At 36.5% G+C, this 19125-nt stretch overlaps 1 protein-coding gene across 6 annotated transcripts in view; it reads right to left on the reverse strand.

The window, feature by feature from the left end:
* Positions 1 to 19125, reverse strand: part of RIC8B (RIC8 guanine nucleotide exchange factor B) — a 101219-nt gene that overhangs the window by 50632 nt on the left and 31462 nt on the right. For all 6 annotated transcript variants that reach the window (XR_006790559.3, XR_006790561.3, XR_006790560.3 and 3 more), the window contains exons 3-4: positions 14287 to 14895; positions 3767 to 3861 (exon numbers count right to left, since the gene is read on the reverse strand). Coding sequence is in view for 3 of the 6 variants with exons in the window: in XM_064590672.1 (XP_064446742.1) it covers positions 3767 to 3861; positions 14287 to 14895 (704 nt within the window). In the remaining 3 variants the exon portion in view is untranslated. The remainder of the gene's footprint in view (positions 1 to 3766; positions 3862 to 14286; positions 14896 to 19125) is intronic.

Consider the following 19125-nt stretch of genomic DNA (forward strand, 5'->3'; position numbering starts at 1 on the left):
CATGTGTAAGACATTGTGCCTAGCTAATGCTGTGGTGGTAATCATTCTGCAATATGTAAATCTATCAAATCAATGCCATTGTATACCTTAAACTGAAACAGCGTTATACGTCCACTGTATCTCAATAAAGTTGGAAAAAAAGACATTGCCTAGGATTGTAATGAGGTATCATTAGGTACTAAATTGTCTCCTTCAGTATACGAGATAAAATAAATTAGTTTAAGCAAAGAAACAACAAAAAAGGCAGGGAGGTAAGTACTTTTTAAAGACACATGGGTTCTTTGAGTGCAGAAAAAAAAAAGAAAGCATTTTGTAGATGCCAATATGCTAAGTGAAAGAAAGATTGAGAGGCTAAAATAAATTAAATCAGATCTGGTCCTTCCCTCTCCTCTCCTTACCTCTCTAGCGTTTAGGCCATTTCCATTTCCATTTCCCCCCTTCTCTCTAAAATAAAACAAAACCACAACCACATCTACATGTAACTGTTTTTGGCTGTTTATGCATAAACTTACTGATTATGGACAAGAGGGCTGAAAATACTTTCAGGAAGACAGCAGAGATGAACAGAATTAGGACGTCCTTTAATGTATCAAAAAAGATGGCTCAAACCAACAATTTACTTGTTACTTTAATTATAGACAAAAGGAAATGAAATAAGTAGATTTTAAAAACTATCTAAGATGCGGATTAGAGGAAATAAAGGTTAAGGTCAGCCGTCTATGCGAGCTAACTCATTTTATCTCTATGTCGTGTCCTCTTGATTGCTCTGGGGGTGGGGAAAAAAAGGACACTGTTGTACAGAGACAGCACATCAGAAAAAGCTGCTGCCAAGCCATGTTTCTACTCACTCGCAGGAGCCTAGTCGACTCCTGCCATGCACGTATCATAGAACATATGTGGCTTGAGAAAAACTTAGATGAATGGAAAACAGATTTCTCTACATGATCACAGGATATACTTAGAAATAAGTTCCTAACAAAATATCAAAATCAAACACAACTTTTAAAAAGAGATCTGGAACTCCGTATTGGATCTAAAAGCCAGTGTGCTTATTGTAATAATAGTAACAGAAGTGGCGGTGGCAGCAGCGTGATGGCAGAGGCGACAGCAGCTCACGCACTTGGCGAGTGCTTCCTCAGTGCCAGGGACAGAGTGCTTTGTTGATTTCTCATTTACTCACTGCTACAACTCTTTGAGTTTAATGACAAGGCATAATCATATACTATCCAGGTTTGCCTATTTCATTACATTTTTCCTTAAAGTGTCAAAAAGAAAAAAACAAACTCAGAAAATAACTTTTAAAAAAATGGAACAAAATGTTACTTTGAAAACATTCTGATTTTTTTTAACTTTGCCTTAAACACACATGATTTTCAGGGCCACTATAAATATGCAGAATTTAGTGGGTATTACAATCCTAGTAAGTTTCCTAATATAGCCCTTTGAGGTTAATGCAGTTTTCTCTGTATTTAAATGGCTTAGCCTAGAGTCACTACTCAAACAGTACTAATCACTTTAATTCTGATTAAAGGGACATGCAGGGCCATTCCAGATAAACTGTCAAGTCAGCAGCAACCTCAATCTCCTAGGAAAGCCTTTGAGATATACTTCTATATCCTGTTTGTGGCTCTAGGGATATCCCTTCTTATTTACAGTGTAGCTAATAGATATTTTATCAGAGCAATTTTTAAGATAAAAGCAAATTTAAAGAAAAATATCTTTAAAATTTATTTAAGAATATTTTAAAGCAAATATTATCAGAAGGAAAACAAAGAAATCTGATTACTTTTTAAAAAATCTGTGTTTTAAAACCTCTCTTCTTATTCTTTTTTGATAAATACTGGGTGCTTTGTTAAAATATTAAATTTATCAGAGAAATCCTTAGCAATGTTTTTTTGTAACTAGTGTTAACAATTCCCAAAACACTTTCTCCTCACATTCTTGTATGAATGCGATTTAACTTATGGTATCTGATTTCTAAAAAAAAAGCCATCAATTTACTGCTGGGCTTATTATAAATCCATTTTTTTAAAAAGCTTTAGCATCTGTATTTGTAAAAAAAATTATAGTGAGTCAAAATGTTTAAGTCTTTTTAGAGGCTATGATTTATTGCACTTAATCTGATTATTTTTTAAAGGCACAGTCTCAAGAAAATTAAAGGAAATTTTGATCTATAGATGAAGAAAAAAATCACACTTTTTAATTGTGAGGAAAATAATCTTTTTAATGTTTGCAGGGCAGAGTACATAAAGATAACCTATCAACAAACTGTGTAATATCAAATAATAAATTGCTGATCATAACTAAAATAATAAGGATTTGATTGAAAAATAACAATTAAGGTTATATTTCATTTTTACACTCTGGTTGTGTTTCTATGAAGTTTTATTTAAGCCATATTTTGAAAACCAGAATATTGTAAATGCTCAAAAGGTGCTTTCTACTATTAAGAAGAATCTAATTTTATTTGTAAAGCAGAGTTAATGCCAAAGTTAATTGTTTGCAGATTTGAATTATTTGAATTGTTTAAAATGCCATTTGTATTTGGGGTGCCTGGGTGGCTCACTCAGTTAAGCATCCCCTATTGGCTCATGGGTCATGATCCCAGGACCCTGGGATTGAGCCCAGTGAGTTAGGCTCCCTGCTCAGTGGGGAGCCTGCTTCTCCCTCTCCCACTGCCCCTCCACCTGCTCATGCTCGCTGTCTCTCTCAAATAAATAAATAAAATCTTTAAAAGAAAATACCACTTGTATTTTAAAAGAGTAAAGCACCATAAGCAGTTTTATGTTAAAGTCAGAAGTGTTGTAATTGCAAGCCTGATCTAGAATATAGATAGAGAACTAGAAAAATGCATGAACTCAGTTCTCACAGAATGACACATTTTAGCAGTAGTCCATCAAGAGTTCCAAAAGGCAAGGCACAACACTTGAACTATTTTTTAAATATTAATACTTGAGACTGTGAACCAATTTTTATAGTAAGTTTTAAAAATTTAATTAATACATATTGCTTACAGTATACTTTTTGGTAAATACTCCTACAGTGAAATCAGTGAGACTATTAGTTTGAGCGTAGTAATGAAAAGCAGGGTTCAAATCCAAGCCCTGTCACTTACTAGGCTGTGTGATCTCAAAGAAATTGCTTCATTTTTCTTTTTTTTTTTTTTAAAGATTTTATTTATTTATTTGAGAGAGAGAGAATGAGAGAGAGAGAACACATGAGAGGGGATAGGGTCAGAGGACGAAGCAGACTCCCTGCCGAGCAGGGAGCCCGATGCGGGACTCGATCCAGGGACTCCAGGATCATGACCTGAGCCGAAGGCAGTCGCTTAACCAACTGAGCCATCCAGGCGCCCCGCTTCATTTTTCTATGCCCCACTTTCATCACCTATCAAAAGGGAAAAATAGCAGTACCTACACCTCATAAGGTGAGTGTGCTGATTAAAGTAAGTTAATCTTTATAAAGCATTTAGAATCATGTCACACATAGTACTCAGTAACTGCTGAATTGTGCTATTATTATTGTTAGTCTGGGTTTTATTGTTGAATGCAACAAATGCCAAATTCCCTTCTTTTGTTGGGACTCAATTTAACAAAGTCAAAGGGGATAGAATGAAAATTTCTCATCAGTAATGATTTCTCACCAGTTACCTGATTCACTGTAATAGTTTCACTTTATTGTACTTATAACAACTAAAATTAGGTGCATAAAAACAACAGGAATCGACGATGTCCTTTGTTAAGCTACCAACACAGAGGTTACCTACCTGTGCAGCTCTTCTGTTTTGTCTTCAGTTGGACCTACGATTAGTAAACAATGGCGAAGGACAGCTGCCATGACACGGAACTGATGAGAATCACTCTACAGCAAATAAAAAAGACAAGAGGAAAAATTGGGGGTTGAATGCCTTAATGAAGGAGTTTGGTGTATCACTACATCCTGGGAGTCATCTTATGGCCCACCTGTCCCCCCTAAACAGTCATTCTTATACCATACGTGATAGAAGTCAGGATATTTAGAAAAAGTTCTCAATACTAAGTGAATGGTTACTGTCTCATATGAAGAGCTACAAACACCTCCAGAAATGGCTGAAACCAGAAGGTGCTGATCTAGCCACTCCCTCAGGGCATGTCAGGCAAAGAGATGCATGATCAACATCCATGCATTTCCCACTCTGTTTTACCTTAAGATTCAATTCACCTAATGCTTTGCCATTTCCAGAAAGCCTAGATTCTTTTGATAGTATACTGTTCCAGTCTACTAATTGCTATAAAAGTTCAAATAGATGTAATGCTATCAGATATTTTAGGAGTGGGTTATACATCCTTAATGCCTCATTTCTTAATTTTCAAAAGCAATAAATTAAAATATATAATCAACTTCATTTTAATGAGTCTTCTTAATCTCCTAGCTCCCCCAAATCTTGCTAATTCCCCCAGAATTATTGGCAAGTGATGAAAAACAAGTGATCTGAGTTTAATCTCCTATTTTCTCCAATGTTTACTCACTCACTGGTATTAAAGACACACAGAGTCAGAGGGAAAAAGGCAAGCAGTAGGAAATAAGCTAAGTTATGAATAATCACTTAGTTTACCTCCTCTTTTTTAGTGAGCTCTTGGGGCACTATAATTTCTTTAATCACCTGCATCAAGGTCATCTCTCTCTTCTTCCAGATTTTTAGTAATTAAGAAGACAGATAATATGAGTGATAATTATAATAGAGATCCTGCGCATGCTACACTTCAGGAAGTCACCAATTACTTCAAAAACTATTTAAAAATTAAAAAAACTTTATAAAAAATTAAAAAACTTGGGGCGCCTGGGTGGCTCAGTCGGTTAAGCGTCTGCCTTTGGCTCAGGTCATGATCCCAGGGTCCTGGGATCGAGCGCCGCATCGGGCTCCCTGCTTCTCCCTCTCCCACTCCCCCTGCTTGTGTTCCTGCTCTCGCTGGGTCTCCCTTTGTCAAATAAATAAATAAAATCCTTAAAAAAAAAAAATTAAAAAACTTTAGTATGTATTTATCTCAAGTCTGTGTACAGTGAAATATACTCACATATTATACATATATTGATATATGTTCTTATATTCATATATAAGATGTGAGACGATGTGTCTTATAAAATCTAACAAACAATAGAGCACAATTTCATTACTCATAATGCAGAGGACAGTATTTTAAGCATAAAACTATTATATGTTTATTTGGAAGAGATGAAGGCCTCAGTATGGCATAATGGAAAAAGCTCTGCACTTGGAGTCTGGAGTCTAAGTTGTAACCCTAGACAAGTCATACAGCTTCTCTGAGCCGAAGTTTCCCCACATGCATCTCCACACACGTGACTGTTAGGGTTATAAAAGAATTAAAGAGGATGATATATAAGGAAGTGCTCAGCACTTGCAATGGAACATTTGAAGGTGAGGGGGAATGATGAGGGAGAAAGGAAACAGAAGATAGAGCTGAAATGAGTGATAATGAAATAATCGTGTGTTGGGGAAGGGAGAGAGAAAAGGGGAAGAGAATCAGTGGAATGCCAGAGACACGAAGACTGGTAGGGTTGATATGGACACTGTCCCGTTCGCCATCCATTTTCAAATGCCTGAAACAAAATTCTCTAATATGTAAATACACTTTTACTTACCCCAAACTACATGAAGCACACTGAAACGCATGTGAAATTCTTCCATTTAACTCCTTCTATTTATTTTTTTAAAGATTTATCCATTTATTTTAGAAAGAGAGTGAGCAAGTATGAGCAATGGGGAGGGGCAGAAGGAGAGGGAGAGAGAAACCCAGACTCCGCACCCAGCCAGAACCCGAAGTAGGGCCCAATCCCATGACCCCAAGATCACAACCCTAGTCAAAACCAAGAGTCCAACGCCCAACTGCCTGTGCCACCCAGGTACTCCTTCCATTTCTTAACTCTTAATAAGATCAGATTTTGCTTGGGTCTGAAAATTAAGTGGGAATGCACTTCCTTTTAAACTAGATTTTCCTGAGGTGCCTGGGTGGGTCAGTCAGTTTAGTGTATGACTCTTGATTTTGGCTCAAGTCATGATCTCAGGGTCGTGAGACCGAGCCCTGCATCGGGTTCTGTGCTGAGAGAGGAGTCTGTTTGGGATTCTCTCTCTCCCCCTCTCTCTGCCCCTTCCCACCGCACACACTTGCTCATGCACGCTCTCTCTCAAAACAAAAACAAAAACTAGATTTTCCTTTATTCTAGATACCACAATTATTCTTTTCTCGTGCTGATGTTGACAAGCTTCTTGCAAAACTATCCATTCTGGTCTTTTTACTTGCAACTGTAAGCCAAAATCCTACTTTTTTTCCTCCCATTTCTTCCTGTCCCAAATTTTATAACACCAATTCCCAAGTCATACCTATGTCTGCAATGCCCTCTTTTACCATAAACCCATTAAATTATCTTTATTCCTCTACCCAAAACAACTGTTGAAATCTGTGGATTGTTTCCTCCACTCTTGGCATCACCAATTCCTTTTCCTTTCCCAGGCCTCAGCTAAAATATTTCATCAGAGAAGCCCCTTCCTTGTCCACCTAATCTAAGTAGGTTTCTTCCTTCATTATTTTCTATCACTATATCTTGTTATGATTCCTTTCATAAAATCATAATTTGTAATGCCACATTTGTGTGTATACTTGCATTTCCATTGCTTTCTCCTCTAATCTAGTACCTTCAGAAGTTTAGAGTGCATGTGTTTAATAGGTGTTCAATAATTATTTATTTGTTTAATTTAGAGAGGGAGAGAAAGAGAGGAGGGAGAGAGAGAGGTAGAGGGAGAGGGAGAAAGAGAATCCCAAGTAGGTTCCACACCCATGTGGAGCCCATGTGGGGCTCAGTCCCACAGTCCTGAGTCATGACCAGACCGAAACCAAGAGTCCGACGCTCAACTGACAGCCACCCAGGTGCCCTGGTGTTCAATAATTTTTAATGTAAATTATAAGTAAAATAAAAAAGAGACCCTGTCATCAGTGGGCAGCTAGATAAATTTTCACAAATGAGCACATTCATATAACCAGCACAAAAATGATCCAATGTCAAGATCAAGAACTCCAGAATTCCCCTCATGGCCTCTTCGAATGACAATCCCCTGCTCCTCAAGGGTAATTCTAGTTTCGAACATCACAGGTTAGTGATTTTTGTTGTCATTGAACTTTGCTTGAATGAAATCATAAAATATAGGCTCTTCTGTGTCTGGTTGTGAGATTCATCCAGGTTGTTATGTGTAGCTAGTCTATACATTTTCATTACTTGAGATGTTCTTTTTCATCACTTGAGAGCAGTGCTATTCAAGGTGCAGTCTGTGGACCAGGGCTGGTCCATACCATCTGCCACTGATCTACAGCTCCACCTGTGCAAAAAGTGTGCGTGAGCATTTAGAGACTTTTCCAGTTTGAGGTTGTGTGTAATATTGTATTATACAAGAGTTTTATTCTGATAGCTAGGGCAAAAAAATCTGGTCCTTCACCACAGTTAGGTTAAGAAAGCACTGCTGAATACAGTGAATATATTACAATTTAACTTATCTATCCTACTCTTGATGGACACTTGGATTGTTTCCAGTTTGGGGCTATATTGAAGAGTACTGCTGTGAATACACTTTCTTACATCTTATCTGCTGTGTCAAGCTTTAGAATATACTGCCAAATAGTGTTTCAAAGTGTTTATACCAATTTACACTCTCACTAGTTGCTCTACAGTTGTGTCAACATTTGGTATTGTCAGTTTTAAAATTTAGTCATTCTTGTGGATGTGCAGTGGTCTCATGGTTTTATTATGCATTTTCCTGATGACTAATGAAGTTTTATATGACTACTGGTCATTTGGATACCTCTTTTGTGAAGTGCCTGTTCAAGCCTTTTGCTGATTTTTTATTGGGTTGACTGACTTTATTTGTACGGATTTGTAGGACTTTTTAATATATTCTGGATAGAGTCCTTTATTTGTAGATGTGTTGCAAATATCTTCTCCAATTTGGTGGCCTGCTTTTTCACTTTCTTCTCTTGATGAGTTCATTTTAATGAAGACTGATTTATCAACTTTTTCTTTAAGATTTGATTTTTATTTTGTCCTGTTTTAGAAATCTTTGCCTACTTAAGAAATGTTTGATAGATAAGGTCATGAAGATAATCTGTTTCCTTCTAAAAGCTTTATTATTTTACCTTTCATATTTAGGTCCTTATTGATCTCAAATTAATTTTTTGTGTATGGCATAAGGTAGGGATTCAAATTCATTTTTCTTCCATACAGCCATACAATTGATTAAAAAGTCCACTTTTTCCCCATTGCACTTCAACATTACCTGTGTCATGAATCAGTTGACTATATATGTGTAGGTTTATTTCTAGACTCTTTATTCTATTCCATTAGTCTGTCTCAGTCAAAATTTTTGAACGAGTGCTACCATTTAAGAAGTCTTCTTTAACAAAGGTTAGAGTGGATACTATTTTCTAGTATTGGCTATTCTGCTGTCTGACTTTCCATGAGTAATTTAAACTCTCTGATCTTTCATGTCCTCATTTCTCAAAAGGGGTTAATGCTTCTGTGTCACAAGGATGCTGGAAAGATTAAATACAATTGTTCTTTATAAAATATTATACAAATACAGTTTATGTAACTATAATTATTATTACTTGCTTCATCTTAGTTTTGATATCTTTAAGATATCTATATTCTCTCCTCTTGAGTCATATCTTTAAGATATCAATATTCTCTCCTCTGAAATCATTATCTCCACAGGTTGAGAAGAAAAAAAGTCACCAGGGATGAAACGAGGAGGAAGAGAGAGAAGGCAAACAGGCTTGCTGTGATAGGTGGAAATCAAAATAAGATAACACTCAATTAAAAGGGAGATAAAAACTCAGGAAATTCTTTGGGATCTCTTTATATAGTCCTTACTTCTTAATTACAAATTCTACTACTGTCCTGCTGCTTTTTTTCTCCTGTGCAAACTGTGGAAGATTTCACTTTTGTTTAGTAAAGGTATCAACTTCCTCACATCTTTTCAAAGTGTCAGCTGATCTAATCAATGCCTGAGAAAGTCTGAAGGGAGAATACTGCACACCAATGAGTCCTAATCTGGTCTTGTTATCCCAGGGTAGTTCTAATTTCTTCAAGAAGGTTTAGGAAACTTGTCCTATGAAAATTTGATTTCAATTCTATAAAAAGTGAAAGATACTCAGACACAGAGACACACACACACACACACACACACACACACAAAGTATACGCACACTTACCTAGAAATACAGCTATATCTCAGGTAGCATTTGACCCTGTTTCACCCTATTCATTTTGCTTACCCCTACCATGGTTATTTGTCCTACCAAATTGTCTATGTTCAAAAATCTCCCTGTCTCCTTACAGGCAAAGATAATGTATTTTACCTATGCATCTTTTTCATCAAACATCATGCTGGGCACAGAGTAATAAATGCTTTTTTTAAAAATTAATTTATAAGGGAAGATATGAATGTTATAAAATAAAGCGCTGTAACTCTAAAAAGACTAGAAATCTGCTGCTGTAAACAATGCTACTGAATGTTTTAGGCTTCTAGAGAACTTTTTAATAGCTTTGACATTTTTAAAAGGTTTTATTTATTTGAGAGAGAAAAAATATGAGTAGGGGTAGGAGCAGAGGGAGAGGGAGAAGCAGACTCCATGCTGAGTGGGGAGCCTGATGAGGGGCTCAATCCCAGGACCCTGAGATTATGACCTAAGCCAAAGGCAGATGCTTAACTAACTTAGCCACCCAGGTGCCCCAATAGCTTTGACATTTTAAAAGGTATCATAAACTTTTCCTTCTTCCCTGCTAACCTTGGGCTTTTTCTCCTATATATTTCTGTATATCACACTTTATTTTTCATTAAACAAATATTTATTGAATGTTTACTCCGTCCTGGGTTATGTTGCTTAGCAGAAAGACTATGCCAGTAAGATCAGACATACCCCAAAGATCTAGAACATATGATATTTGAAGCATCTATGCATTACTGAGGTGACTTTCTTATTTTTAAACATGTAGAAAATACAGAGAAGAACAGCAATGTAACAAACAGTTGTATATCCATCTGTGTTCATATGTCTGATTTTCCTATCAGACTGTTAGTTCTTTGAGGGCAGTGATGCTTTCATCATCTTGTATCTTGTATGCTTAATGTAGAACTTGGCACATACTGGGCACTCAATGTTTACTGAAAAGACGATTCAGCAAAAAAATATGGCACAACTTGAAGTTTATTTTTATTTAATTAATATCATGTCCTTTTCCCACATTTCCTTTAAAGTCTCTAAAATAATCATGGCACTAACCTCTTCTGTTACAATGTGACATTCCCAATTAACTCCTATGGACATTCACTGTTTTATCTGACTTAAATGCACCTTTTGACTACTCAGATACTTGTATTTACTTCTCTGTTTGCACTTGGTTGTCTGGCTCTACCATGTCTGTTGGTCCTTGTGTCTTCTCGTTACATTGCACTGATAACCTGGGAAGCACTGCAGAAGGGAACGTGTGCTAAGTAAGGGATCTCTACAATAACATGCTTTCCTCCATCAACAAAGAGATTTAGCAAGGTGTTAAAGCAGGAGGAAGACAAGACCATTTCAGTTAATTTTTCTAGAACTGACTTTAGGTCCTGCTAAAGGAGACTTTGTCTTAAACATTAAACTACCTTTATAGGAAAGGGAGAGAATGAGACAGGGAGGGAAGAGGAAGTGAGGGAGACAGAAGGACACCATGTGGAAATAAAGCCAGCTACATTTCCTACTGAATGGAAAGGAATCTCCAAATTAATCTGCTGATGGTATCAGCAGGCAGGCAGGAATTTAACACTGAGGCATGAACCTAAAATGGACAAACGGCACTAATCTGCTAAGCCTCAAGAAAAACCTAGTCATTAATTTTCTTTTTGATGAACTGTAAATGAACAATGATAAAAATACCTACTAAAACAGTTAAAACCAAAACCAAACATGTGTATTTTCTATAACAGTTGAGCTGTGTAATAGATAAATATCTTTAAAGGTGAAATGCCCAGGGTCTAGAAAGGTATAAACTAGCGCTCTTCTTCTGAAGGGCAATTTGGCAATACCTATCAAAAACCTTTACAGTTTTAAAAAACCCTTTGGCCCAACAATTTCAGGAATTTATCTACAAAATTTTACAGTAAGAAAATTCACTGTATTACCAGGTCAAACAGCAAACAACTGCAAACAATCTAAACGCCTACACATAAGAAATTTGTTAAAGGTTGACAGATCCTTACGAGGGAATATTCAAGTATAAAAATACTTATTAAGTATAAAATGACTTATGAAGAGTATTTTTTCATAAGGATTTATCAACCTTTGACAAAGAGGAGAATAAATTGTCTGTTAAATTATTTTTTGGTTGCAGAACTCTTTTTATCCCCAAATGATAGCTACTTACGACCTAATATAAAGAGAAAAAAAACAACAGCAACTGCAACAAAGATGCTCTTTCGAAAGTGAGGATGGGGAACCTGGAACTCATCCTACTCCTAGGAACTTTATGGCTTCAAGGAACATTTTGGATACCACTACTCTTCAAGAACACTGACTGTGGGAAAAAAGATCAAGATTATAAAATGACTGCATTTTTGAAAAAAGAAATTATACATACGTTTATATTCATATATTATACAATGAAGAATGGTTAGAAAGATATACATCAAATGCAAACAGAGCTTATCTTTGAGTGGTGGGTTTATAGGTGATTTGCACTTTTTTATTGCTTGTATGCTTTTTTCCCTTAGATCTATGATGAGCATATATTTTCATTATAAGGAAAATAATATAGTTATTTTTAAAGTTAAATTTTAAAGTTGGATTCTTCTGTACAATAAGTTTTCAATATCCCTTTATTTCAGTTGGTATTTTAAAGTATTAACAATTCTTCAGGTGCTTGCTTAATTGGAGAGAGATGCCATTCATCTGACAATCGAGGCGTTATTAAAATCCAAGTAAATGGGCTCTTACTGGCAAGTTTCTCTGCATCCTTATTACAGATTTTCCTTATGCTAAGTTGTGGGTACCTCCCTATGCTCTGATTCCTGGGCCTTTTCACATGCTGTTCAATTTCTGAGAAATGTTCATCTCCCCAGCTGTCAAACAGTTCCATCATTCTCAGTCATCCTATCTTGGAGACACCTTCCCTGACTATGCTAAGTATTCTCAATCATTGCACTGTTTCTCTCCTAGCACTTAACACAATTTGAATTATATATTTGTTTACTTATTTATTACCTGTCTCACCAACAAAACTGAAGGCAGAGACTATGCCTATTATTTGCCAACATATTACACAATGCCGGCATAATACCTAGCAATTGGCTATAAATATTTATTGACTGACTGAACGACCAAATGTTTGCTAAAATTTGAATTTGGAGACTCACGGAGACTCAATGGTTTAAAAAAAAAACCCAAAACAACAACAACAAAAAAACAACAAAACCTTTCCCACACTCTTGCCTAAATGGGTTGGCAAGATCCTGTTTTCAATACTGTTTAAATTTCTGATAACTTCAGTAATAGCCCAGAGTCACAATAATTGGGCACATTTTATAATGGCTTTATCTATTGATCCACAACTTACAAGAAGCCCTAGGTCTGCAGAGATGCCTGCTTCGGGACTTCTGATCCTTTCTCATGTATCTTTTGGAGAATAAACTTTCTGTAATCCGGGATGAGTAACTGCTGCTTCAGCATCTTCTAAGGCTTCTTCCAGCCCCACTATTACACTAATGAAGGCTAATCTCAATTTACTGATATATATTACATGTCATTCTATACATATACTGATGTGCAGCCATTGAATTATAATAAACCTTTTTGGTCAGGAATGTGAACAGTGTGAACTACTATTTTGGGCACAATTTAAATAACGGGGGCTCCAACAATGGCAAACCAACAGTCTCAGAAGAGCTCTTGCTCTTGCAACTAAATGGAGAACTTAAAAACACCAAAACAAACAGTGTAAGAAAAATAACCATAGAAGGTACCAAATAAGCATAGAGACATAATATTTTAAATACTTCCAAATATTTGGTTTCAAGGCATAAATGGAGCATGTGGGCTTTCCACATCTTCTCCTGCCAAGTCTCAGGAAAAACTGACCATACTACAGTCATCTAAAACAGCTGTTAGGACTGATCTTCAAATATTTGGTTTCAAAATATAGACCTATTTGCACTTTAAAACTCAGATGCCTGCATACTCCCACTATAGCACGGCACTGAGATAATCCTCTCAAAGTAGGCTGCTGGCAAAAACAGATCTGTATTCATGGTGAGCACGGCTTCAACTGGACACAGCAAAATGTTAGCCTAAGTCCTCAAGTCAGCTGTCAGAAAAGATAATTTACCCTGGCACCAAAATACTTCGTTTCTTTCTTTCTTTCTTTCTTTCTTTTCTTTTTTTTTTAAAGGCAGGGGCTCAATTTCACTCATCATTTAAGGTTAAAGAAAAAGCACAAATGTGAAATGTTAAGATTCTAGAAACGAGGAAAAAGTTTATGTCCACTTTGCTTACAACTGTTGCCTTCCTTAAACTAAGTTTCTTGTTTAGCATATTGTTCTTGTGGGTACTTAGATATAAACTATCAAATCTGCCTCACTTTGGGCTGCTGTAAGGTCTAAGCCACAGGAAAAGATCGTAGTCCAGAAAAAAACCTTTCCCACACTGTGGTATAATTGTATTTATTTTCTAGGACTGTATACAAGCATGGATATCCAGTTGTAGTCCTACATTTCTGACAGTTATCTAATACTATAACACTCTAGAGATGATAGGGGATACACATAGCATCTTTTGCTCTTCTGAGCAGACATCAATTCTGATCGATCAATTTTAACTGGCCTGATTTATCTTATCTTTTCTTTAAGATGGCAGTCATTGTAAATGCCTATAACTTTATGAACAATATTGTTTTATTTCCCTTCAAATCTTATCATTTAAACCTTGTTCCTGAAAGAAGCACTTGAAAAAAAAAAAGGCAGGTGATAGTATAACTGGGAAAAGGAACTATATTTGGCACCTTACAAAATAATAATCCATAGCTAACTAATTGGAATTAAAAATTTAAAAATCTATAAAAAACAAAAATAATGAAACAGTCCAACTTCATCCTATTTTTCTGGTGTTACACAAATGGAAAGCAAGCATTCCTCCCTTGCAGGCAGCTCTAGGGAGGCCCCAGACCAATTAAATTATAGGTAGATAAGAATATCCTTCTCAACCTTACCTCTTTATGCACCTTCCAACTGTCTACCGTCACATTGAAGAGAGCTTTGAGGGCCTCAATGGCACAGTCTGTCTCCTGAGGTGAGAGAGGAGGTCCATTATGGTCTATGGCCGATTCATATTCATCGGTCCACTTGATGCTAAAGGCACTTTCCAAGATCTGGGTTAGCAGCGGTAGTCCCTGGAGCTCATAGCGCAATTGTGACCTGATGTCAGTGTGCAAAAGTGACAGGAGGAAGAGCAAGCGCAAGTCAAAGCACTTAATGTCATTGATAAACTTTCGGTCCTTGCACTTTCTCAGGAGGTTACAGAGCTTTGCAGCAAGGTTAAGTTCCAGGCTGAGCTGCTGTGCCATCTGACTGTTGAACACTATGTTACACAGACATTTTAATGACTCCACAATAACTGGGAACTCTGACACCTTCTCCAAAGAATCATCCGACTCATTTAGCTTGGCTAATCGCAGCAGTATCTGCATATTTTCCTTGGTTGTTACAGGAACTAAAACCTTTTTGTCTCTGGAGAGAATGCGGAGAACTTCCAGGCAGGACACTTGACATGTTGTTGGGATGTCCTTTACAAGGACTTTAAATATGCCTTCACAGAGTTTCTGAAAAACAAGAACGAGTATGCAAAAATCATTACTTGGCTTAAATGATTTAAAACAGAATACTTCTCTACCAATGTATGTAACAGCAGTCAGATTCTGGCTAGAAAAGATTTTTTTTTTTTTTTTTTTAAGCCACAGAATATTAGAACTGAAAGAGACCTTATATTTGCTGCACTTCTTCCACTTACAGATATGGAAACTAAAGAACAGAGAGGCTGTACTGGGCCAGAGTGAATCAGTCAGGTCTTACATAGCTTTGTTCTCAAGAGATTTTTAATATCAGACTACATATAATATCAGGATAAAGGAAATTAGTCTGAATCACAGCTGATGGATCCAAAGTGTACACATCTGTCTTGCATTTTTTGAAATATAATTACTCCTATCATTGCTAAATTTAAGAACCACTGATCATTCTTTCAATATTCAATGTCCAGCTTTCTTGTCCATAAACTGCAGGTCTAGATCTCTCAAGCTCCTACTTTATATGTGAAGCAAGCTGGTATAAACTATTCTATTGCTGGCCATTTCTGTACCTGTTACATTTTATAAAAATAACAGCAACAACTAGGACTAACATCAGATTTTACAAAGTTTGTGTTTACCTATCATCAGACCTTAACTCTTAAAAGAAGCTATCTGTGGGTCAAGCATTTATGATCTTGGTAAGAATCCCAGGCTGTATGTACCTTCTCAATACATCCTAGTTGTACAGCTATGAAGTGCCAACTCTAAATGTACAGTTGACCCTTGAACAACAGGGGTTTGAACTGCACGGGTTCACTTACACATGGATTTTTTTCGATAAATACAGTATAGTACTGTAAATGTATTTTGCCTTTCTTGTGATGTTTTTAGTAACACTTTTCTCTAGCTTACTTTATTGTAAAATACAATAATATAGACTACAATAATATAGAACATATAAAATACGTGTTAACTGACTATGTTATTGGTAAGGCTTCTGGTCAACAGCAGGCTATGAGTAGTTAAGTTTTTGGGGAGTCAAAAACTGCACGCAGATTCTTTGACTGTGCCGGGGACTAGCACCCCCCTAACTTCCACATTGTTTAAGGGTCAGCTATACTATGTTCTCTAGATGAAGGGGGGAAGGAAATTACCTATAAAAAAAATTTTATAACAATGTCAACTCTATCCCTGCCATCTCTGATAACTAGAAGGAACTTTCATTCAATGTCTTATTATCATCGTTAAAGCATTTTTTAAAAAAATGAACACAAGTTTGGGGGGTGGGGTAAGTATAATGTGCCCATTATAGAAATATAAAAAAACAGGGAAATCTTTCTCCAATGTCTGATCTATGACATCCAAGAAAAACAAAAACAAAACCATATTCTATGTACTACTTCCCATGTAGCATATTCCTGGGGGTGGAGTCAGATAACCTTTGCTCCCACATAACTTCACTCAGGAGAGAAATCATCTACATTGCTGTTTAAGTTAAGAAACATGTAATAAGTAAGGTATTATAAAATATCATATATGTGAATTTGGAGTGCTACATATGGAATTAAAAAGACACCTTTACCTCCTTCCTTTTTAAACCAAAGAGAACAGCAACAATAAAATATAATAAATAATAAAATACAAAATACAGACAATATGGGTCCTTTCTTGCTCCACCTTCAGACTTGAGAAAGAAAAAGAGCAAAGCATGAATACAAATAGGAATAGGCAAGGCTATCAATCAAACGGATTGAAACTCTCGGACATACAAAGGCTACATGGAAGAGATTAGAGAGCCCGTACAATCTACCTCATCTATATTTCCAACCAAAGACAAGGGTTCTAGTTTAAAGCACAGTTTTCAATCATAATTGTTCTTAAACATGCCATTTCTTTTTATAGATCTGCCTCACATAATGATCGTTAGGTAGCTTTTTGCTATAATTTTAACATATATTTGAAATTACACCACTTTTTGGATAATGACTCTTTCCTCCCTTTTTTTTTCAATTACAACTCAAAAAAAAAAAAAAATCAAAGACATACCTAAAATACAAAAGTGATACTTAATAGACACACTCATTGCCTCACTCAATATAATCATTTTAAGTCAGAGAATAGTATAAAGAGCAAATTAATAAATCATGTACATGTGGATGAATCAGAAAAATTTTGTTTTGCATATGTACACCAGTCAAGAACACTGAAGGAGCATTCTTTACACTTTCTCCATCTGCTGAGTGTGTGCTCTACTTCTGTGTTTCAAAGGTACTCTTGTATTTCACCTTTATTTTTGCTCTAAGAGTATTTTTCTGTGCTGTAACTATTTTTTTTCAATTGATTTTACTCTTCCTAAAACATGCTCGCCTCTCTTCAAACACTTTCCACAGCTCCTCCTTGCCTGCAGTATGCAGCCGAAATGAGCCCACTGCTCCCCTTTCTACTGTCTTCTCTTCCTCTTTTTGCAGGTACAATAAAGTGTCATTACATTATATGTTAGGTACAGACTGTTTTTATTTACTTTCACCAAAATATTTATACAAACTTGTTTTCATTGTTCAACTGACATATATATATTTTTAAAGATTTTATTTATTTATTTGAGAGAGACAGAGAGACAGAAATAGTGACAGAGAGCGTGAGTGGGGAGGAGAGGGAGAGGCAGGCTCCCTGCCTAGCAGGGAGCCTGACGTGGGGCTCGATCCCCGGACCCTGGGATCATGACCTGAGCCGAAGGCAGACGCTAACCAACTGAGCCACCCAGGCATCCCCAACTGATATATATTTTAATCTGAAAATTATTTTGGTACCTAAAGTTATCATGGAACCCAATTTTTTCCATCAAAATTAATGGAAATATTTTCTGATTTAATCACTTTCACTTAGTGGTCTGGTTCTCTGTAATGAACTAAAGTCATAAAGCAAAGTCTAGGTATGCTTACAAAGTATAATTACTAAGAATCAAAGAGTCTGAGAAAAAGCCCTTTTAAAATGCTCACTAGCTTAGCAAGCCATGGCTATTTCTATAAAGTTAGACTGCAAATCCAACAGCATAAATTCAAGAGTAAGATCCCAAATGGTTCCCCAATGTTAATACTACTACTGCCAAAAAAGGTTAGTTTGCTCCTGAACTGAAACCCATGAGTCTACAATAGCAGTGGTTCTCAAACTTCATCATGCATCATAATCCACTAAAGGGATTGTTAAAACACATTGTTGCACTTTACCCCCAGAATTTCTGATTCAGTAGGTCTCGAGTGAGGCTCTAGGATTGGGACATTTCACAAGTTCCTAATTGCTGCTGATGATTCAGGAGCAACACTCTGAGAACCACTGAACTATGGTTAACAATGGACTGACATAACTTGGATGTTAGAGGGTAGGGGTTAACTGAGAGCAATGGACCAGATAAGCATAGAAAAGTAGGCAGAGTTGAAAGCCATTAGCACAAATACCTTAACTTCTTGACTGTCCTGAAGATGTATAAGGGTGGCAGGGATAGGAATGGGGTGTCACTGTCTGGTCACCTTACTTTTCTTATCTTAAATATTAAAAACTACTCCAGCGGTGAAGTATACTACTTGTTTAAGGTCAGTGGTCCTGGGCTTGAAGTTTGTTCAACTTACCATGGACTCTAGAACCAGAGCAGTGTTGTGATTAAGGGCATAGGTTCTGGATTTAAATTTTTTGTATTCAAACCTTGGCTCTTCTACCATCTTCTGACAGTGAGACTGTGGCAAACTTGGCCTCCCTGGGCCTCATTTACTCTAAGAGTTAAATGACGTCCACATGTATAGCCCTTAGAATAGTGCCTGGCATGTGGCAAGTGTTCAGTACAGGTTTTACATATTATTATAAGGTAACATCTCAAAGTCCACAGTTTAGCATCTAAGATCTTCCAACCTGCTTTTTCAGGTTTCTCTTTTATACTATGCCCCTATCAAACCCTCCTCTGTAGCTATATTCCTTTCCAAATTATCTCACACTGAGCTCTTTTGCTTTCTTACTGCCTCCCCTCTACTTGCATCAGTTCCTCTTCCTCTTCGACTATTCACGCTTTAACCATTCTCCAAAGCTAACCTTAAAATTCACTTTTGATATAAATTTTTTATAACCACTTCAGCCCCTAACATTCTTCCTCTCCGAGGAATACCCAAACCCCAATCTGTAGCAATCATTTGGTGCTCAGCACATTCTTCCTGTTACTACTAAAAGCTCTCTAATGACAGAAAGTTCTTTTTTTTTTTTAAGACACAAGAAAAT

The sequence above is a fragment of the Mirounga angustirostris genome, unplaced genomic scaffold (genome assembly GCF_029215605.1).
Source record: "Mirounga angustirostris isolate CCGP_5_RB_7025 unplaced genomic scaffold, mMirAng1.0.hap1 SCAF_5, whole genome shotgun sequence".
Taxonomy (NCBI): Eukaryota; Metazoa; Chordata; class Mammalia; order Carnivora; family Phocidae; genus Mirounga; species Mirounga angustirostris.